The sequence below is a fragment of the Pteropus medius genome, unplaced genomic scaffold (assembly GCF_902729225.1).
Source record: "Pteropus medius unplaced genomic scaffold, Ma_sr-lr_union100, whole genome shotgun sequence".
Lineage (NCBI taxonomy): Eukaryota > Metazoa > Chordata > Mammalia > Chiroptera > Pteropodidae > Pteropus > Pteropus medius.
The window spans coordinates 27,104,295-27,126,471 of NW_024342471.1; the positions used below are offsets into that span (position 1 = coordinate 27,104,295).

General features: G+C 63.2%; 1 protein-coding gene across 1 annotated transcript; it reads left to right on the plus strand.

Annotated features, from left to right (window-relative positions):
* The first annotated feature begins 151 nt into the window (after positions 1 to 151).
* Positions 152 to 20,277, plus strand: NTSR1 (neurotensin receptor 1). The gene is made up of 4 exons (XM_039864768.1): positions 152 to 856; positions 16,760 to 16,961; positions 18,820 to 18,910; positions 20,028 to 20,277. The coding sequence occupies exons 1-4, from the start codon at positions 152 to 154 to the stop codon at positions 20,275 to 20,277; spliced, it is 1,248 nt and encodes a 415-aa protein (XP_039720702.1).
* Positions 20,278 to 22,177: the final 1,900 nt, after the last annotated feature.

Below are 22,177 nucleotides of genomic sequence, written 5' to 3' on the forward strand. Positions count from 1 at the left end.
CGCCCCTTCCCTCTCTCGCGCCTCCCCTCGGGTTCCCTGGGCTCTGTCCGCGCCCGAGACGCGCCCACCCTTCACCCGACTTCCAGCCCTGGACGCGCTGGACAGAGCCACAGGCGCCGAGGAGCGAGGCGCCTGGCCCAGCGCGCCCACCATGCGCCTCAACATCTCCGCGCCCGGCCCCCGGGGCGCCGACCCCTCCGCGCTGTCGCCGACGGGGCTGGAGGCAGCGCTCCTGGCCCCTGACTTTGGGAATGGCTCCGGCAACGCGTCGGAGCGCGCCTCGGCTTCGCCCAGCAGCGACCTGGACGTGAACACTGACATCTACTCCAAGGTGCTGGTGACGGTCGTGTACCTGGTGCTCTTCGTGGTGGGCACGGTGGGCAACTCGGTGACGGCGTTCACGCTGGCTCGCAAGAAGTCGCTGCAGAATCTGCAGAGCACCGTGCACTACCACCTGGGCAGCCTGGCGCTGTCCGACCTGCTCATCCTGCTGCTGGCCATGCCCGTGGAGCTGTACAACTTCATCTGGGTGCACCACCCCTGGGCCTTCGGCGACGCCGTCTGCCGCGGCTACTACTTCCTCCGGGACGCCTGCACCTACGCCACCGCCCTCAATGTGGCCAGCCTGAGCGTGGAGCGCTACCTGGCCATCTGCCACCCCTTCAAGGCCAAGACCCTCATGTCTCGCAGCCGCACCAAGAAGTTCATCGGTGCCATCTGGCTCGCGGCGGGCCTGCTGGCCGTGCCCATGCTCTTCACCATGGGGCAGCAGAACCGCAGTGCCGACGGCCAGCACCCTGGCGGCCTGGTGTGCACGCCCGTCGTGGGAACGGCCACCATCAAGGTCGTCATCCAGGTGAGCAGCCTCTTCCAGGGAGAGGGCTGGGAAGGCACGGGGGCGTCACCTGGGGGCGAGGTTGGCAGGCGCCCCTCAGGAAAGCCCCAGCATGTCTGGTTCCTTCATCCCAAAAGTAGTTTCCCATCTGTGTCGCCTCTGGTACAGGAAGCTGGAGAATGGTCACCGAGAAATTCTGCTGCCGGGAGGCTGGGAAGAGGATGGGGGACAGCCTCGCCCCCCTCCTTGTCACCCTTCGCTCTGGGGTTCAGGTCTCAGCCCCCTACTCACCCCTCCTTCTGTCGAAGGGGGTGGGAACCTCAGATGATGACTCCCCAGGAGCCGTGGGGAGTCCCCCCAGTCTGCAGATTCCCTGGGACGTTGGGGGAACCCATGAGCCGGTGCCGGCCTTTTGCTCATCAGTTTCTCGAGAGCTCTGTGTCCCCGAAGGGCCCCAGGCCACTCCCCAGGGCTGCCCCGCCCACCCAGCCCCCGCGGGAGACGGAGCTGAGCCTGGGGCTGAGCGTAGCCTCGGTTTGCCCACCTGCGAGATGGGGCCATCACAGCCCTGACCTCACGGGCAGGGGACTTGAGAGCTGCGGGCGGTGCCGTTGCTGTGGGAGGCGGCAGCCATGTTTCCGCCGAGGTGTTGGGCGTGGCAGGCGGCGCCTGTGTGAGGGGAAAACCTGGGAGCTAAGTGACCAGCCGCCCTCCGAGGGTCTCGGCAGTGTCTTGGGAACCCCGGTGGGAGCCCACCTGGCAGTCGGCTTGAAGGAGGTGGCCTGGCTGGGTGGGGGGGCCTGGCCCTGGGCAAGGAGGTCTGTCAGGCAGGACCACCAGGCACGGGCACCCACAGAAGGGGTTCCGGCAGGACTGCCACCTCGGATGGCATCGTGGCCCTGGGACGTGGCACCCATGATGGTGCAGGGCACAATAGGGCTGGCCGGGGGCCGGGGGCCTAGGAGGGGCTGGGGGACAAAGTCCCCGTCCAGCTGTCCCTCATGCCTGAGCCACAGCAGCCCCCGGAGGGGCTTGCGCTGCCGCATCAGAAGCCCAGCAAGACGGGGTGTGGGGCGGGCGCTGCGGCCCGCGTGTCCATTGCCGGGCTGTGGCCGCGTGGACGGAATCAAGCAGCAGGACTCCCTTGCTGAGCTGAGGACTCGTGGCCACGGGGCCCCTGCGTGGAGGGCCACGCCCGAGCGGCCACGCATGGCGGGAGGTGAGGCAGAGCCGCTGCCACCCACCCCCGCCCTCCGCACGCAGCAGAAAGGGCCCTGAGCGCCGTGGGAGCCACTTCCTCCACAGGCTCCTGTTTCCACCCCCGGGTCTCCCCTGGCCCACGCTGAGGGTCTGGGGTCGACAGCCATGCCACCTGCCTCCAAAGGCGCGACGTGGCGGGTTCAGGCCGGCAGCTCGCGGCGGGTGCAGAGGGCGGGAGTGACCCCCTTCCTGTAAAGCGTCCCCCGACCCCTGTGGCCCCTTCATTGGTCGCACGGAACAAATCCCCCATGCACATTGTCCCACCTCCCCGAGGGCCATCGTTCCGAGTCCTCGTGCCGGCTGTGACACCGACAGCCTGGAGTCCATCTGCCCACTCGGCAGTGGCCCGGTGAGTGCTGATGGGCCCGCCTCCACATATGCGTCTGCCAAACTCTCACGGGCCTCCCAAGGGCCTCGGAGGACAGAGGTTCCATGTCCCCATGAAAAGCCTAGGCTGCACGCCTGGGAGCGGCCGAAGGGCTGGCTAGAGGAGACTCTCGCCGTCCGGTGCCGACAGCCCCCAGGAGGCCTCCGGGACCCGCACGCAGCCTGCTCCGTGCGCTCGGCCGCCGTGCCTCACAGGGACGCAGCCCGGCTGTGCGTGCCATGCCCCATCTCAGGCGCCGTCTCTCAAAAGTTACGTTCCCTGCTCAGGCTTCCTGGCAACTTGGCAGGTCTGGGCAAGCATCCACTATTCTTAACGTGACATCCGGCCTTTGGGGCTTGATGCCTGCATCCGTGTGTCTCTCTCTCATCTACTGTGTGTGCAGGTGTCAGCCAATCAAAACAGCCCCTCCCGGGCCAGGCCTCACCCAGCCTTTACGTCCATGAGGGTCCATGCTGGGCGCTTGCAAACGGGTCACGTTTAGAGTTTGTTTGTGATAAGATTTCTGAGCGACTTCGAATGGTTCTTGTCCACACGGCCTGGGGCTGGGTCCAGTTGGCTGGCTGAGCGGAGCTGGAGGGGAGGGCGGGTGCTCCCCAGGGCCCCAGGGACTCCCTGCCTCATCGCTTGCTGTCACAGAAACTCTTTCATTTATACTGCGACAGACTCACTCCTCTCGGGGTGGACCCGGCTGCAGAGGGGCCAGCACTGTGCGGGGTGCCTCCCTCCCAGGGCTGAGTCACACAGGAGGGCACGTCCCTCGCCCACCTGCTCGGAGCCTCCGGGCACATCGGCCCACGGTGGCACCGTGGGCACCAGGACATTAAAGTCCGATGTGATTCAAACGAGGCGCCAGAGATGGCCAAGACTTGTCTCCCCCAAGTGGAAGAAAATTGGTTCCAAAAAAATCAGGCCATCGGTCGTTTCCTCAGTATTTCTGTCCTGTGCCACCACTAGCAGCCAGTGACCTTCTGCCTGGGTGGCACTCCGAGGGCACCCCATCCACCCACCCGTTCACCCCCTCACGCATTCTCTCCCTTCACCTGCCCATGAACCGTGAGCTCCACAATCGTAGCCAACTCTGCCTCGGTGACGCCGACCCTCGTGAGTGATGTTTGACGAGTCACAGGGTGCCCACGACAGTAACACAACCCGGGGAAACATGACAGACGCCCAGGAATGCCACGGTGCGCTCCTGCCCCAGGCACTGAGCACACAGCGCCCCGGCCCGGAGCGCGGACCCTCCATCCCACCCTGTCGTCCCCTTGGTGGAGGAATGTTCTCAAGTCCGCTGGCCTGTGCTCACGCGAGGGGCCGGGACAGGCTGAGGAGCCGTCTGCATTAAAGGGGCTAAAGAGACATGGCCACGAAGCACGCCGTGGCTCCGATCAGACCCTCGGGTGGCGGGGGGCCGCTGGAACGGGTGTCATCTGGACCACCTTGGAACTTGGGCGTCTCCGGTGAGATGGCGGCATTGTGTCCACGTTAACCTTGGTGTCTGGAGCTGAGACGTCCTTGTCTGAGGCTCAGTCTCCTGCTGGGACCGCGGAGAGCAGTGAGTGGGTGGCTTGTCCAGCGCCTGTGTGCAACCACCTGACACATTCTGCACAGCAGAGCTAGTACCTCACACGGAAGGCTTCTGTGGATTTTAAACACTGCCTGCTTTCAAAAAACATCCAAGGCAATTTATGATAAAAGACTTCGGTTCCCAGGAGTTATTAAAACAATGTGGCAGAAGAACACATAACAAACGCAGTTATTCTAGAAACAAAGTTGAACGTCGCCACTGTGTGTGAGTAAAGCTCACACTGAGGCTTATGAAAAGGAGCAACATTGTTTGCACTGAAACTGTTCAGCTCATTGTTGAAAGGTGAATTTATTGTAAATTTCAGTCGACTCCCTAGACGCGTTTAAAGGTTAAGAGCGCTCTCGTAACACAAGTAACACAAGAACGGCTCCTCTATTAAAAAAGAAAAAAAAACGCGCCACTTGCCACCCCAGAGCTTCGGAGACTCCTGGGGCTGGGCGGGAACGAGCCTGTCCGGGACTCATCGCGTTGTGAGCGCCGTGACAGGCACAGGCGCCACTGTCCCGAGCACAGTTTCCCAGCTGTTCGGCAGGATGGTGAAGCCCCAGGGGTCGGCAGGGGTTAAAGTGCGTCTGGGACGTCACCGGGGAGCCCCGTGTGTCGGGCGGCCCAGGACGAGCTGGTCTGGAGCCGGAGTCAGAGATGCGCTCAGCTGTCAGTGTGCTCGGCTCAGCGCCCAGGATGTGCACAGATGGGAGCAGCTGTCAAGGTCACGGTCACTTCCCCGATGGAGGGGTCTCCAGATCTCGGCTCACCTGCCACTCCCGTCGCTGCCAGAGGCTCTTGGGAGCCCTTAGAGGGGCAGGGGTCTTTCCAGCCCAGGGACCCTCTCAGCCACACAGCCCTGGAGACCCCGCTGGACTGTCCTCGGTGGGGGGGGGCCCTGAGACGTCGCCCCATTATTTCTCCCTCCAGCAATTGGCCTGGGGGAGGCAGGGCCAACCCATGAACAAACACTGGGACTTCTGATGGATGCTCTCTAGTGGCCTCCAAGTGGCCTGCCCGTCTTCCCATAGCAGCAGGTCAGGAGCACAGGGACCAGCGTCTAGGACAGGAGGTAGGACAGGAGAACCCAGGAGCGAGGGCTCAAGCCGCTGAGTTGTGGCAGTCCCATGCTCTTGCCACGGCCATGCCCACGTGGCTACTGCAGGAGGCAAGAAGGAGAGAGGCCACTCACAGTTCCCTCTGTCCCCACAGGCTGGCACAATGCTGGGCTCCAGATTCTGCCCCGCCCCGAGGCCCGTTTTGCCAAGATGGCGGTCTTGAGCCTCTCAAGGGGCTCAAAGGGGGCAGGCCCCATGGGGCCCTGGAGGACAGTGGGGCCCTTGGCACCCTCAGAGGTTCGGAAGACTGGGGGCACTGCCAAGCAGCCACAGCGAGCTGCCAGCCGCTGCCTGGGTGGTGATATGGGGTGGAGATGGTACCCTGGCCCGGACGGCTCCTCTGAGGCCCCGCCTGGCACACTCACCCACAGACCAGACGCGGAGGATTGCGGAGCACTTAGGCGAGCTCAGCTCTAACACCCGCTGGACCTCCTGCGATTCATTTTCCTGACAGCTTGTTTAAAGACGCCCAACCCATCTAATGCATTAAGAATACCTACGTTTATGTCGTATCTGGGGATGGGCTAGAAGCACTTGGAAAGCTTCCACTTAAAACCAACAGGGTGGATGCTCGTGTTTTGAAAACGCTCTAACCCCAAGTGTGGCTTGTGCGTCTGCCTGTCGTGAAGGCCACTGGAAGCCATGCTGGCCTCGTGAACGGATTTGCCAGCATCCTGGGGCCAAGGAAAGAAAGGACCTCAGACCGGCCACTCAAAATGACAGAAATCTGTTCTCACACCAGTCCGGAGTCCAGAAGTTCAAGACAGGACGTCGCAGGACCAGCCTCCCTCTGGAGGCTCCTCCCCATCCCTTCCCGCTCTGTGGGAGGAGGGGGGCAGCATCCTTTGGCCTAGGGCTGCTTCCAGCCTCTGCCTCCATCTTCACGCGGCTTCTCCTCTCCGTCTCTCCTCTGCTGTGTTTTCTGGGGACACCAGCCATTGGAATTAGGGGCCCCCAATCTGGGACGACCTCATCTTCAGATCTTTAATTTAATCCACAAAGAGTTTTTCCCAACGGAGGAGACGACAGAGAGCAGAGCCAGGCCAAGGATTCCCCAGCGTCCTCAGCCCAGCGCGGGGCCTGAGCCAGGGAGGGTGCCTGGCGGTGCTGCCTGAAGCCCAGAATTCCCTGCTTTACCCCCCACCCGGCCCCAGCAGACCCCAAGAGCCAAGAGAACCCCACCCTGTCCCAGCCCCGGGGACTGACTAGACAGGGGCCTGAAGGAGCTTTCCTCTGGCCTGGGACCTGCCACGTTCCACGTTCCACGGAGACTCAGCCAGGTCAGCGGCCGGGAGCGGGGTCCCTGGCCGCGCCCCCAGCCCAAGGGGGCGGGGCTGCGGGCGGCATTTCCGGTATTTAGAGCCGATCTCCGCCCTTCCTGCCGAGTTGGAGTGGGTTCCTTCCCTGACCTTTTTAACCGATTCGCAGAATAGGTGGGGTGCCCTGGCTTGCCACACCCGGCACCGCCCCTACAAGTGTGAGCTGGGGTCACGGTGTAGGAACCCCGACTAAAACCCAAGCCTGATGTGCCGTGCCGGGAGCCAGACGCAGAAGGACCTGCGGGGGGCTCCGGGGTCCAGGAGCCGCGGCCCAGCCCCAGCCGCCTGGGCCTCCCACGCCCACTCGCTTCCCCGGAGAGACAGGCGCTGTCGGAGGCGGGGCCCAGGAGGACAGGCTCCTCAGGAAGCAAACTGGACGGTGCCCGTCCCTGGGGGCAGCAGACAGGGGACCCCTCTCGCTGCGTCCGTGCCCCTCCTGTAAGATGGGGCGGTGCCCTGCCGCCCACATGTGGTGCCAGGAGACCCCAGGCCCGCGACAGGGCAGGCCTTTGGAACACAGGGGAGCGCTTCACAAACGTGGACGCTTTAGTGATGTGGGGTCCGGCCATGCCATTATCCACATATAACGGGGTGTCTAAAGCCGAAAACCAGGGTGCCTGCTCGTCGGGTGCAGCGAAGTGCCGTCAACCACATGCATCCCTGCGCCATCCACACCAGGCCTGTTTGGAAGCCAGGCAGCTGGGCCTACGTCTGTCCCTCCATGTCCAGTGGGGTCACTGGCCAAACTGCAGGGCCCGAGGGCTCGTGGGAAGGAGAGGGCTGAGCCTCACCTGCGCTCACTGACCCTGAAGTCTCCAGGTGCATTGGGAAGCGCTCTCTCTCTGTAAGCAGCTCAGGTCACTTCCGTCCAGCCAGAGTCCTCAGCCTAGGGTCGGTGCAAGGCCTCTGCCTGTGCCCCATGGCCCCAAGACTTGTCACCGTGATGGCCACTGGGTGCTATGGACTCTCCACAGTGACCTCTGCACTGCACGCAGGCCAGCTGTGTACCTGGGCCGTCTGCTTCGCCTAGCAGGGGAGGGGGGAGGGCAGGGGGAGGCCGGAGCCCGGAGTTTGCTGGGAACAGGTGGATCCACGTGCTGGAGCGCAGCAGAGCGGGAACAGCTTGACTCTGCCACCGAAAATAAACAAGGCTGTCACCGCCCGGAACCACGGCTTCCTTCCCTGAGACAGGGCCCATCCAGCAGCGGGGTCTGGAGCCAACTTCTGTGCTCCGTGAGGCTGCTAGCACTCAGCGGAAGTGACTCTGGTCCGTGTCCCCACAGGCAGCCACCAGGCAGCGGCTCTGAGCCCCCGGCTGGCCGCGAAACAGCTGTCGCCGGAAGCACAGACGGGGGCAGCTGGATGTGGGATCCAGGGAACATGTATGTGTCCAAGGCGGCCGGGGCGAGCCTCAGGCCAAAAGTAGTGGACCCTGGACAAATGGCCACCTCCCAAAAGCTTTCACAGCCCATGGCCCTGGGCCTGGGGATCCACACAAACAGCCGAGGGTGGACAGCATCTTGCCCCGTGACCCAGGGTGGGACCCAGACTGCAGGGGCCTCCTGAGGGCCAGCGTGGAACTGGGGCGCTGCGGAGGGCAGGTGGGCGTGGGTGCCTAAGAAGCCGCCCGGGTTACTCCACACAGCCCCTGGGTCCTTCCCGGGGTCCGAGGAGAGATGTCATCTCAGACCGGCCGGTTCTGGCAAGGGACAGAGCAGCTCCGAGCTCCCGTACAGCGCGGCCACTCCACGGGTCTCTAAAAACGGCCGAGAGCTCATTTCTCAACGTCCCCGCTGCGAAGTCTTCCTGTTTCAGGACGAATCGAAGCCGTTTGTGGTTTTAACCGCCCGCCCGTCCCGGGGGCCGCTTCCGCGCGGCCGGACGCGCACGCCGCAGAGGACAGGTTTGTGCAGCGCAAGGTGGTCTTCGTGTGCGTCTTGCTCACAAAGAGAAAGCAAAGGGGGCCGGCCAGGAGCGGGGCAGACGCCCAGGCCGCGCTGTCTCCGCCGAGCAGATCGCGAGGCAGACACTTCTGTCAGTGGCACCTGCTCCTCGCTAGGGACGGAGGGGCGTCCACCAGGCCCTCCTGGGCAGACGGGCAGGGTGCCAGGCCCAGGCTCTGGCAGCTGGCGGCTTCCAGGTTCTGGAAGGTTCTGCAGTGAGAAGCCGCCATGGGTGCTGGTCGGACTTGTCACGTCACCGCGGAGAGGCGTGGCACCCCAGTGGGGCCGTGTCCGGGAGCCACCGAAAGAACGCCTGCTGAGTGTCCCACACCAGCGTCAGACCTGCAAATTCAAGCGATTTAAAAGCCATAAACAGTGTGCGAGTGTCTTTTTGGGAGAAAATGAACCTTGATCAGCAGACAAAGCAGGGAAGCAGCCTCCTCCGTGCCAGCAAGGCCGTGTGAGGCTCCTGTGCGCGGCCATCCTCACAGTCACAGCTCTGGAGGCCAAAGGCCAGCAGAGGGCACGCCGCCCACACACGCCGCCCACCCCTCCGGGGGCTGCTCTCCGGGCCTGTGAGCGTTTCCGTGGGCGAGGACACCACTGGCGCCCCCCACTCCCCACCCGTGGTCAGTCCCACATCCACTCCAGCTGGTCGGGAAGAGAAGTTCTAGAAAGCCCAGAGCAACTGACTGTGCTCTGGGCCACCCCGCCCACCAACGCAGGGCGGGCAGCTCCAGAGGGCAGGGCGTGCTGGTCAGCATCTGGAGGCGGGGGAAGAGACGGGGAGGGAGCGGGCAGCCCCCTCTGATGGCCACTCGGGGTCTCAGCCGGTGCGGGAGAAGGTCCTGAGCTGGCGAGCAGGCTGCACGCGGGGAGGCACCGCTGCGGTGGGCGCGTGGCATGGTGCTGTCTCACGGGAGCCCGTGACAGCGGGCGTGCGGCAGCCCCACCACTCCCCAGCCTCACGCCCACCCTCGGGCTGGGGCTCCTTCCACTGTCCCCAGCTGCGGGTGAGGAGACAAGGCTCTGGGTAGAGAGGCCAGCTGCCCAGACACGCAGCTGAGGGTGTGGGCGCGGGACCAGGTCTGTGTACCTCTCCCCGCCGTCCTGCCCTGGGGCTCAGCCACCCGGGGCAGTTCGAGTTCGTGTTTGGCAGGTGACGGGGGGCAGGGGAGGAGGGGCCGCCCGCCCGTGGAGTCTTCAGTACAGGCGGCTCTGCTCGCCCCCCCACCCGCCACCCGAGGTGCAGGCGGGTGCTTCGTGGGGGTGCAGAGGAGGCCAGCGCAGTTCCTGGAAGGCACAGCCCCAAGCAGGCTGTCCGAGAACCCCAACGTCCTTGCCGAGTCCTCAGAGGGGCTCCTGCCACAGCATTCTTACAGAAAGACCCCACGTTTAGCACGGCTTTTTTCTTGGGTTGTTTTAAGTGAATAACCCATCATTGACCTTTGCAGATTCTGGGGGCGACCTAGGAGCCCGGGCCGCCCCTCTGTCCTCAGCTGACCAGAGGCGGGGCCAGGGGAGTGCCAGTGCCAGGCAGGGCTGCTCTGTCCAGCACGGTGGCCAGCCTGGACCGCGAGGGGCTTTCGGGGCACGATGCCTGTGGTCCCAGGGCGTCCGTGAGGAAGGACAGGTGAGCAAGCTCTCGATAATGCTTTCACGCAGCTTGCATATTGAAATCATAGTGTTTTGCATATATCGAGCTAACGAAAATATATTACTGAAATTGTTTTCGCCTGTTGCTACTGCTGCAGTGTAGCTCCTGGGAAGCGTTAAGTCTAATTCAGGGCTGGCAGGCCGTTTCCGCCCGGCTGCCTGCCACGGACGCTGCCTGCAGGGGGCGCGGTGCCCGTCCGCGTGCACAGGGAACTTCGCGTGTGCTTCGGGCAGTTTCCCAGAGCCCGCTTTCCCAGGTTGGGGCGCCCCATGTCGGGACGGCCCATCCTCCCTTTGCCAGCTGTGTTGGACTGGATGTTTGTGTCCCCCAAATGCATACGTTGAAATACAGTCCCCGCTGTGATGGTGTTGGGAGGTGGCGAGGCCAGGCGCGTGGGCCCCTGGACGGGGTTGGTGCCCTTATAAGAAAAGACCAGAACCTCCTGGCCTCTCCCAGCCCTGGGAGGACACAAAAGGTGGCGTGTGAGACGGGACGAGGTCCCGGCAGAACCCACGCACCCCGGCGCCCTGAGCTCGCATCACCGGCTGCCAGAGCCGTGAGAAATCGATTTCTGTTGTTTATAAGCCACGCTGTCCATGGTGCTTCGTTACAGCAGCCGAGCTAAGACACACGTTTATCCGTTTGCTCATTCGTACAGTATGTGAGTGACGGTGGGGTGCCAGACTCGGTCCCCAGGCGGCGAACTCTGGGTGGGCGTGGGGTCAGGCACTGGGAGAACACGCACGTGCTGTCTCGCCCTAAATGGCCATGTGCCAGCTGACGGGAAAGTGGAGGGCTGCTGCACCGTGCCCCAGGTGCTCAGGTGACACTGGCCCGCAGGGCCCAGTGGACTGGCAATGCCAGGCGCTCCGGGGAGCCGGCCAGCCCGCGCAGCCTGTGCCAGACAGGTCGGCCTGTCCCTCGCGTCCTGTGTCCACCTGCAGCTCTGAGCAGCCCTGGCTCCCCGGCCAGCCCCGTTCGCATTCCTGCCGGTTGCCGTAATTGCATGGGCGGGCGGAGGAGGTGGCCCCTGGCAGGGGGAGGACAGTGCCTCGTTCACGTCCCTCGGCGGCTGCTGGTAGTTTAGCTCGACTGCTGCTCTCGGCGACAAAGGCCCAAGTGTCTCGGGCTTGAAGCCCCCCGAGTCTGACAAATGAACCACTTATGTCTTTGTGACAAACCGTTATTACGAGGATGAAATTCCTTTCTGGGTGGATGCAGGAAGGAGGCAGACACAGTGGACTGGGATGGGACGAGACGTCTGGCTCCCAGGAGCGGCGTCCCCTTTGGGCCGGCGGCCTCCACGCTGCAGGGGGACAGGCGAGGCTCCACTCCTGGCTACTGGTGGGTGTGTCCAGGGAACCCTCTCCGTCCCCAAGGCTGCTGTGATGGCACCACAGCCTGGGGGCCTCCAGCAACAGACGCCTGCCTTTCTCACAGCTCTGGCGGTGGCAGGGCCGGGGTCGAGGCACCGGCAGACCCCGTGTCTGGGGAGGACACGCTTCCTGGTTCACTGCCCTCCCTGCGGAGGAGGGAAGGGTGCTCTCGGGGTCTCTGATATGAGGGCACCAGTAACACCATCGTGGGCCCCACCCTCGCACCCCACCACCTCCCAAAGGCCACTGCCCGCACCATCACACGGCACAGCCGTTTTTCTCCTGTGGGTCCGGGTCTTCAAGACGGACCGGCCCCTCCCCCCTTTACAGGAGGGAACTGGCCCAGCACGAGAGGGGGGTGCCCTCAGGTCGCCAGCCAAACCCAAGCACTGACCTGCCTTGACCTTCACTCCCGGTCTAGAAATTAGGCCCTTCCCCCACAGCGCCCCATCTGTCACGATCTGTCACACACAGGTGCAGGGAGCATGGCAGCCTCGTCCCCCGGGTCCAGCGAGAAGGGGCGTCCTGTGCGTCTGCACAGGAGAGGAGCATGGGCTGTGATCGACATGGTGGCGGGCGCTGCTCGGGGTTAATGCCCCCGGTGTGTCGGGCCTCTGGCTGCCCCGCCGACCACTCGTCCCTCTTTACTGATTGATTCTGTCCTGTCCTGTGAGAGAGTGGCAGCCAGGCTCGCCCGCATGGGGGTGGGGGGCTGTGTGGGGGCACAGGACCTCACCTTCATTTCTAAGGTGAGCTCTCGTAGCTGTTCTGGGAGGAAGCCCAGGAGGGGTCTGGCTGAAGGACTGTAAAGTGTCACTTCCCGGGGGTTAAGTCCAGAGCACAAGGCCCCCTCCAAGCCCAGGGGCCGGTCAGCTTGGGAGGAAACAGGCAAGTGCTGGCTGAGTTGCAGTGAGACCCCCTCAGGGCCCTGGGGTCTTGGGCGGCTCCCAGCCCTCCTCCCTCACAGGGCCACTCGGCTGTGGGTCCGCCATAATCAGATTCACCTAGAGCAGGGACGGAGAGCTAATTCTATTGAAAGGAGCCAGGATGCTGGGCACAGAGCCAGATGTCCATGGGGACCACAGTGACCAACTCAGCCAGTGGACGGCGATTCGGAACTGGGAGGGAGCAGGATGTTTGCTGAGCGGCCCGCGCAATTGCATGGCAGGAAGCACCGAGACTCGTGGGCTGGCATTCGGGAATGTGAGGGAAACGCTGGCAGGCTGCGCCCAGGCGGGGGCCGTGTCCCCAGGCCAAGCCAGGCTTTGACTGCTGCTGGGAGCACAGTCGTTTCCTGAGCATGCTTGCTGAACCGCGGTCAGCGTGGCCTGGGGCTCTCGCCCGACAGCACAGCGTGTCCCCCAGCACAGCCTGCGGGGCCTCAGTCCCACGGCCGAGCGACTGGCACGACTCCCTGGAAATCCATGCCCAGCACCTGGCGGCCCCCTGGGGGGTCTCGGTCAGGATCTGGTCCTCGAGGTTTCCTGGCGTGCAGCAGAGAACGTTCTTCGGAGGCTTGACTGCTGCCAAAGGCACGCAAAGCCTCCAGAACCCTCTGTGCCGAGTGACTTGGCACCGCCCTTAATACCTGAGTCAAGTTAGTGCCCCACACTTTAGAAGTTAGTGCCCCACACCCTAGAAAGCGCAAGCAGCAGACTGAGCAAACCCGATCCAGCCGCCTCATATTTGAGCGGCGGGGTGAGCGGCGCCAGTTCTCACGCACTGGGAGCCACCCTTTGAGACAGACTTTGTCACAGCAAGTAAAAGGTCACTGTCATAGCGTGAGATGCAGGTGACCTGGGAGGACCTGGGATGTCCCATGTGGGCCTGGGTCTCCTAAGGCTCCTTCTGTGCCTTCCACCCGCCTGCTCGCTGCCCGCTGCCCACCGCCCTGCCCGCTGCCCTCCTCGAGGAGTTTCGAAGCCCCATTTGCTGCTACTCAGCAGGGTCCCGGTGATGTGAACATTCTCATGGGCTTTTCAGCGAACAGATACTTGACAGCACAGCAAGCAAGCCTCGGCCCGCACCCCCGCAGCCGGCCGCCCTGTGCGGACGGCCTCAGCGCGGCTTTGAGAGGCGCTGGTGTGGCGGAAAACACGCCAGCCCTGTCTGTGCCCAGACTGGTTAACGAGCCAAGGCCAGGCCCCCAGGACCCATCTTGGCGCTGCCAAGGGGAGGCCCTCCCCTTTGTGAGGCCACCTCCCCTGGCGGACGTGTTGGGGAGGCCGTCTCCCTAATCCGATCGAGGGTCTTCCAGCAGCCCGGGGGGTGCCAGCACTGCAGGACCGCCAGGAGCAGACAGGATGTTTCTCCAGGGCCTTCTGTTCCTCCAAGTTCAAGCTCAGACTGGCCTCTGCGGCTCTGGCCTCCAGGAGGGAAGGTCTTCCTCGTGGGGGGGCGGCAGGGCAGGAACGGGCAGTGTCCTGCAGAAGCTACAGGCTGCCCACCTGCCCTCATCAGAGACAGGAAGACAAGGGCCGAGGGATGGGGCTGGAGCGCAGTGCGTCCGTGGCCCCCACCCCTGGCTGGCTTGGGAATTCCACCCCAGACCCCCCCACCTGGCCACTCCACCCGCTCTGCTGGTCACTGTCCGCGGTGCTGAACCCCAAGGCTGCTGAGGTTGGAGCCTTCTGTCCCCTTTCAGAGTCACCAGTGACTCCGGTCCAGCCTCTCCCAGAAATTCCAAGCCAGCGAGGAGCACGGGGACCACGGCGGAGCAGAGGGGGACCAGGGAAGGGGGAGATGGGCAGAGGCTCCACCCTGAGAGGTTGTCGAGCTGAGAAGCATCGTGATTCCGGGGGCGGCTCACACACAAGCACGGCGGGGTCTTCGGAAATGGTCCCGGCACGAAGCCAGCGATTGTTCTTCAGAAGAGCGTGGAATGGGCCGATGACCATCGCAGCGAGAATCCCCTGGCCGACCAGAGGGCCACAAGCAGGACCAGGCTGCATCGGAGTCAGGCCCCCTCCCCTGCCAGGCCAGTCGCACTTGTTTGCAGGCAGCCTGGCCCCGGGCGTCAGGCAGACGTGCTGCTGCCCGTGCGGCGGACCATCTCACCCCATCTCCCTCACGAAGTGACCGATACTGGGGGACGCACAGCCATAGGAACATTTGGAGGGCAAGACAGGAATTTCTCCCAGCACTGAAATAATTCATTTTCTATCACTAAATTTTATAGCAAAATTTGATGGCAACACCTGAATTTCTTTTTTAAAAAAAATTCCAACTGGGTAATATGTATCTAGCAGCCTCGTCACTGATTTGCATGCTTTGACCTTTGCTCCACCTGAATACTTCTGCCGTGCAAGCTCTGCCTTAGGGTACAAGTTTCCAGGAACTAATTCAGGTTCTCTTAAGGGAAGAAAAGGGATACTTATTTTGCTCAAGAAAAGCTAAGTCCGGGAGTTATGGCTGCAGGCATAGCGGGATCCAGGAGCTGAGGGGATGCCATGCCACTCCCCCGTCACCTGTGCTGGCTTCGGTCTTAGGCAGACCCTTCCCGCAAGGCAGGAAAATCGTGCCAAAGGCCACAAAAGCAGCCCCCACCCAGCAGGTCCTTCCTGAAGGAAAGGCGGGCCTTCGTTGGACGAACATGATTGGCACAGTGACGCGTGGCCTGCGTTGATCCGAGAGGCCCCGCCCAGCCCTTTCCAACTGTGCCGATTGGCCGGGCCTGGGCCAGTTGGTGGAGGGGCGGGAAGCTCAGGGCGGTCGTGGGAAGGGACAGTGGACGCTGGACGGGCAGAGACAGCAGGCCCCGAGGGTCCAGCCTCCTGGCTTTGAGGCAGTGGCCCACCTTCCCCTCCCCGGCTCAGACGCCATCTCCCCGCATACGAAGACGTCCCGGCCCCCGCTCTCTGTCCTGTCATCTCCTTGTCATTACACGTCTTCCACGCGTTCCCGGAGCTGCCGAGCTGGCCCCGCGTGTCCCGGCGCTGACCCCTCCCTCTGCCTTTCCAGAACTTTCCTGGTTATTCTCAGAGGGCTTTTTTTCCATGTGAATTTTACAATCAGCTGTCTTTCCCTGAGTCACTCTCGCGGTCACTGGACAAAGGCACCGGCCAGGCCCAGCTGGTCCGTGTCCGCGTCTCTCCCAGAGGCTTCGCACACGGCGGATCGGACATATTCCTCGTCGTTGGTTGCCAGGGTGGGGGGCAGGCTGCTCCCCTGTGCCCAGAAGCGGGGGTAGAGTGCGGGGAAGGAGTGCGGGCTGAGCCCCCATCCACGCTGTAAGCCTTGGCAGGAGAAGGCCGGCCCCTAGCTCAGGCATGCCCCCGACCCGGCACCCACTCCGTCCGCTTTGTCTTGGGCTCCAGGCGGGAGGGGCGGGGAAGCCAGGGCAAGGTGCCACCCCCTGGGAAGCCAGCGCTGGTGCCAGCTTCATCTCCAGGCCGGGGGCCCAATGTCCAGCCTCTGCCCCCCACACCCAGGACCTCAGGGTCTATGGCCTGGACTTTCAGCTGCGGGAGCCACTGGGGCCGTGCCCCGACTCCACAGCCCGTGGGCTGGCCCGAAAGGTAGCTGCTTTTGCTGCCTGCAGTCAGTGAGCTGTGGTATTTTAAATGTTTTGATGTTTAAAATTTGTGTTGGATACATTCATTCTGTTTAAAGTAGCCTTGGCTGCGGTGACTCACAGGCAATCAGTTTGTCTTCTGGGCCCAGGTCTGGTGTCTCCTGGCGTCCCCCTGTGCCTCCCTGCACCCCAACCTGGCTGGAAGCCCCAGAAACCTCTGAGTTGCTGCTCAGCCCATGTCAGAACCCCATTGTCCTGCAGAATCACCTCTCTGGCCGTGGAACAACCTCCAGTGGGTCAAGGTCAAGTCCAGGTCCAGCCATCTCTGAGCTGGGGACTCAGCTCGTCAGCCTCTCTGAGACTCCGCTTCCCAGATCCTGAGCAACCGTGGAAGCGGGAGGCTCTAACGAGAGGCTCTGAGAGGCGCTTGGCGGGGACCCGGCAGGGTCCTCTGCTCGTGTCCAAACTGACCACAAGCCAGGCGAGAGGCGCAGGGCCTGGTCACCTTGGGTGGGGCAGGGCTGCCACGCGCTCAGGGGCCACATCTGTGGACTCTGTGTCCAGACCCGGGGACGTGGAGCCCGGCCCCTCGCCGCAGCCCAGACCCCTCGGAGCTTGCCTCCACACTGTCTAGTGGCCGGACCTTGTGCAGAGGGCTCCGAGGGGTCAGGGCCAGGCGGAGGCCCGCCAGGGGCTGGGGCTGGTGTCCACCCGCCGGCCCTGGGGATGGAGCGGCCCCTCACGCGGGGCCTGACGGGCTGCGCTTCTCCGCCTCTGCAGATCAACACCTTCACGTCTTTCCTGTTCCCCATGGTGGCCATCTCCGTCCTCAATACCATCATCGCCAACAAGCTGACTGTCATGGTCCGCCAGGCGGCCGAGCTGGGCCAGGCGGGCGCAGCCGGGGGCCCGCACGGCGCGTTCAGCATGTCCGTGGAGCCCGGCCGGGTGCAGGCGCTGCGGCACGGAGTCCGCGTGCTACGTACGTAACCGCCGGGCCCTCGGGGTCGGGAGGCAGCAGGGGCCTGCGGGGCAGCGAGCGCTGCACCCCCAAAGCGGCAGAGCGGAGAGATCTGGGCGCTGGGGCGCATCGGGGCCCAGATTCAGTGCTGGCTCCGGCAGGGGTTGGTGCGGCTCTTAGACACGTTCAGTCCCTTATCCATCCACTCGTTCATCCGTCCGCTCACGCGTTCGCTCATTCATTCATTCATCCGTCCATCCCACTCACGCATTCGCTCATTCACTCACCCACTCGACGAGTCTCCTGGGCACCGACTCTGGGTCAGACGGCTCGCAGAGCCAAGGCAGCAGAGGTGGGGTCACCCCTACGTTCCGGTGGGAGCACAGGCTCCGCCAGAGGAACCAGACGTGTACATCACACACATTCAGACAGGGATGAGCACATGACTACCCCTGGCAGCCTGGAGGGGCTCTCTGAGGAGGTGACGTCCAGCTGAGATCAGCAGGACTAGGAACCTGTCTCTGCAACAAAGCCACAGGCCAGGGGGATGGGGCGGGGCACTAGGTGACCAATGCCCCCGGGGCAGGGCGCTCCCGGCGAGGAAGAGGGCTGGAGCCAGGAATGGAATCATGTGTCATCCTTTGTGACTGGCTTGTGTCACTGAGCATAATGTCCTCAAGGTCCATTTGTGCTAGAGCACGTGTCAGAGTTTCTTTCCTTGTTGAGGCTGAGTAATATTCCGTGCGGATACATCCTATTTTGCTTGTTCTTTTATCCGTCACTGGACACCTGGGCGGCTTCCACTTTGCCTGTCGTGCATCACGCTCCTGCGGTGCCCACGCGTCCGTTCGAGTCACCGATTCCGATTACGTGGGGCGTTCGCTGCATCACACGACAGTTCTGCTCTTAATGTTTGGAAGGACCGCTACGCCGTTTCTCAAAGTGGACGCACCATCTTACATTCTCGCCAACAGGGGACAAAGTTTTCGGTTTCTCCACATTGTCTTCAGAAACTATTATTTTCTGGTCCGTTTGCTTCTTTTGACGGCGGCCGCCCCGATGGGCGTGAGGCAGTACCTTAGGGGTTTGGCCCGCATTTCTCAGACGATCAACGGCGTGGAGCATCTTTCCACGGGCTCACTGGCCGTTCGTGTGTCTTCTCATTCCTCTCCTCTGTCCTTTGATACATGTTTTTTCATTTGAATCGTCTGCATTATCCATTGTTTCTTTCATTGCCTGAGCTTTTGGTGTCATAGCTAAGAAATCATCGCCAAGTGCGATGCTGTGAAGTTTTCGCCCTGTATTTTTTTCTAAGGGTTTTATACGCGTAGTCCTTACATTTAGTTGTTTGATCCGGTTCGAGTTAGTTTTGTATATGGTGTAAGATAAGGGTTTAATTCCATCCTTCTGCATGTGGACACCCAGTTTCACAGCACCGTCTGTTGAAAAGACTGCCCTCCCCTTCCCCCCCGAATGGACTGGGCACCTCGCTGGAAACCGCGGGGCCGTCTCTGCGCGGGCTCATCTCCAAGTCCCCTCTCCCAGTCCGTCGATCTATCTGTCTATCTTTCTGCCAGCCCCGTGCCGTTTTCATTTCTTTAGTTTTGTAATAAGTTTTGAAATTAAGAAGTTGAAGCCTCCAGTTTTGTTCTTTGTTCTCCAGATTGTTTTGGCTGTTTGGGGCCCCCTGAGATTCCACACGAATTTCAGGACGGGTTCTTCTATGTCTGCGAAAATGTCCTCAGAACCCTGATCGGCAGCGCACTGACTTTGCGGGTCACTCTGGGTGCCGCTGTCGACATCTTAGCGGTGTCGAGTCTTCGGCCCGTGAGTGCAGGACACCTGCTTCACCCCCCTGAGGCCCGTGTCTCTGTCTCAGGCGCCGTGGTCATCGCCTTCGTGGTCTGCTGGCTGCCCTACCACGTGCGGCGGCTCATGTTCTGCTACATTTCAGATGAGCAGTGGACCCCGTGAGTACCGGGGGTGGACGGGGGGCGGGCTGCCAACGGGGAGCGGGTCAGGCATTCCCCAGTGGGTCCCTGGGTGCGGCTGTGACTGGGCCGCAGGAAGGAAGTACAGATGCTGGGGAGCTGCTCGGAGGAGGGACAGGTGGCCGTGGAAAAGGGAAGCAGGTCCTAGAAGAGTCCATGCAGAGATCAGATGGGTGAAGGGCTGGCTCTGCTGGACGTGGGAGGACAGGTGGCAGCTGGAGGGTCCCCTCGACCACCCGTGGCTGGAGGACGGGCCGGGAGGACGCCCGAGACGCAGGGAGAGCCACACTCACGCTGTGACCGGTCACGGTGAGAGGACACACTGCCAACTCCGCGAAGGGAGAAGCGCGTGGAGGAGCCTGGGAGACCGGGCACGAGCTTCCGGAACCGTCCCCGGCGAACTCCCCCAGAACGCTGCACCCCAGGAAGCTCCCAGGCTTTTTCCTGGGGGGTGGTCATGTGGGCACCCTGCCTGGCAGACACCCAGTTCCAGACTCCCAGGGGGGAGCAGGTGTCTGCAAGCAGCTGAGGCCCAGGGAGGCCCTCCTACCAGGAGTTGTGGGGACCCCCTGAATCCATGTCCCCAGAGGCAGGCGAGGCTGCCTCAGGCCCACTGTGTGAGCACGTGACCCAACACCGGTCCAAGGTCACGGGTCCCCCAGATTGATGAGGAACAGTTGAGGACAAACCTAGGACAAATGCGAAGTTATAGGGAGCAGAGCGCAGCCCCTGTAAAGGGTTTCTGAAACTCAGGGGTGCCCGCTGAAGGAGGGGGAGCCTGGGAGGGAGGGAGAGCCCTGTGGGTCGGGGCAAACTAGCCGAGGGCGGGTGCACAGCTGTCCGGGACACTTGCTGGGGGTGCCTGCCCGGGGCCGGAGTCCTGCAGAGGGAGGTGGGGTCGGGCAAAGCGGAGCGGCCACGCCCGGCCTGGGGAAGGCGGGCGCCTGGGACTCAGCCCGGCTGTCCGGTGCCAGAACTGGCAGGCAGAGCCCGGAAAGTCATTATGACACGTCCCCGGTGGCTTGTGAGTCGCCGCCTGTGGCGGCCGTGGGCCCCGGGCGGCGCCGAGCCGGTCTGAGCGCCCCTCCCGCCCCAGGGTCCTCTACGACTGCTACCACTACTTCTACATGCTGACCAACACGCTGTTCTACCTGAGCTCCGCCATCAACCCCGTCCTCTACAACCTCGTCTCCGCCAGCTTCCGCCAGGTCTTCCTGTCCACCCTGGCCTGCCTCTGTCCCCGGTGGGGGCGCGGGAGGAAGAGGCCGGCCTTCTCGAGGAAGGCCAACAGCGTGTCCAGCAACCACACCTTCTCCAGCAACGTCACCAGGGAGACCCTGTATTAGGGCTGAGGAGGGCAGGGGTGGGGGCAGGGAGGGGTCTGGGAGGAGTCTGGGTAAGTGGAGAAGGAAGGCTTGGGAGGGAGCAGGAAGGCTGAGGGAGAGGGCAGGGGAGGAGGCACTGAGTGGAGGCGGGGAGGGGGCAGGGAGATGCGAAAGGAGGGCAAGGAGGAGGCTGGAAGGAGGCTGGGGAGGGCAGGGAGGAGGCTGGGAGGGGGCAGAGGGGAGGCTGGGAGGGGCCAGGGAGGAGGCTGGCCTGTGCTTGGTCTCCACTCCGCCCCTCTCCTGGGAGCTGGAATGGGGGTCAGCTATAGGCCTGCGCTGTGGCACCTGAGGCCTGGGGCCAGCTCCGTCTCCCCCTCCTCTCCTCTTTGAAAGGGGCTTCGCGCCCTCCTAGACCCAGGGCCTTTAAGGAGGAGAAGTTAGTGCTGGCGATGAAAGGTTGGGTTGGGCTGTACCCTTTGGGGGTGGGGCAGGGACCCCAAGATGCGGCTGGGAGGAGCCAGGCTGTCCTGGAGTCCCAAGTGAAGGAGAGGGCCTGTGTCCCTCCTGCCTCTGGTCTGGCTCAGGGCCAAGTCCACCCCAGGTGAGGGACCCCCGACCTAAGGGTGATCCTGCAAAGCGAGGACAAGCCCGAACAGCGACCGTCGCGGGCCCTGGCCTCATCCGCTGCTGCCAGGGCCACCGTGGGGGGCTGGCCCCGCAGTCCCGCACCCTGGCCTCCCCCCACAACCCAGGTGGCCTAGGCCAGGACAGGGAGGTGCTGGTCCCCACTGTGCAGGTATGCTCTGGCCGCCTGACGCCCCCACGGCAGAGAGGAGCTGGCAGCCCCGGCAGCAGGTGAGGAGCAAGAGCCGCGGGGCCAGGCAGCCCGCTGGCCGGCAGCCAGGCGAGGCCCAGCCTTGTCTGTCACCAGCCGCCAGACAGCAGCCCCAGCCCCGGGCTCCCGGCGCCTCCCTGGTCTGTAGGAGCCGGTTTCCAAACAGAACAGGACAGCCTGGCCTGGAGAAGGTCCCCGGAGCCAGGGGGAGGCGGGTGAGGAAGCTGCCTGGGCCAGCGGGCAGCAAGGGGCAGAGGGCCCGAAAGCCGGAGGCGGGCCCCTTAACAGCAGCGTCTCCCTGGGCAAGGGAGACGGCCAGATAGGCAGGCAGCCTGCACGGGCAGCGTGGATCAGGACTCAGGTGGCCTCACTCTAGCCCGCGGTCCCCGGACCCAGTTTCCCCCGCCAGACCTGGCCACTCTGCTGTGCACTGGTGTGTCCCTCAAACCCCAGAAAATCCTTCTTCAAGCCACAGGACCCTCAGTCCACTGAGAACTGGGGCGCAGAAGTCAGGTCCGCAAGCTGGTCCTCAGCCAGGCTGGAGGTGGCTGTCCCGGAGGACCCAGCCCAGAACGGGCAGGGACAGTTCCCCGAGGGGCAGAGCGGGCTCGGCATGGAGACACCCCCACCCCCGAGCCTGATGGACGTGCCAGGATGCGTCTGTAGCTGCAGCCCCAAGTCCAATTTACTGTTGCCCTCTGTGCGCTCATGTAGGTAGGGATGCGTGTCCATGAGCCACGTCCACCCCTCCTGTGTCACCTCAGCTCAGTATCATCAGCTTCTGGCCTGGTCACATCGCCACTCCAGAAGCCAGCTCTGCGTGCCAGGCACAGGTCTGGTCTCAGAATCCAGCGTCTCGTGTGACTGGTCCCTGGGTATGGCAAAAATTCATCGCGTCATTGTACATCTGCTTAAACTCCCTCCACCCATCTCAATGTGCAGCCATCGACAAGAACAAACCTCCTGAATCTGTCAATAAAGGAGACTGTGGAACCTGCGACTGGACTCAGGTTGAAGGACCAATGAGCTTGTGCACGTGCACTCATTCACTACCCATCCGCCATCCCCTCATCCATCCATTCACTC

Bases quoted from the DNA above. Each gene is read 5' to 3' on its own strand.
- NTSR1 (XM_039864768.1), top strand. From the start codon at position 152: ATGCGCCTCAACATCTCCGCGCCCGGCCCCCGGGGCGCCGACCCCTCC. The intron at 857-16,759 runs GTGAGCAGCCTC...CCGCCTCTGCAG, and splicing joins CCATCAAGGTCGTCATCCAG to ATCAACACCTTCACGTCTTT. The intron at 18,911-20,027 runs GTGAGTACCGGG...CTCCCGCCCCAG, and splicing joins TCAGATGAGCAGTGGACCCC to GGTCCTCTACGACTGCTACC.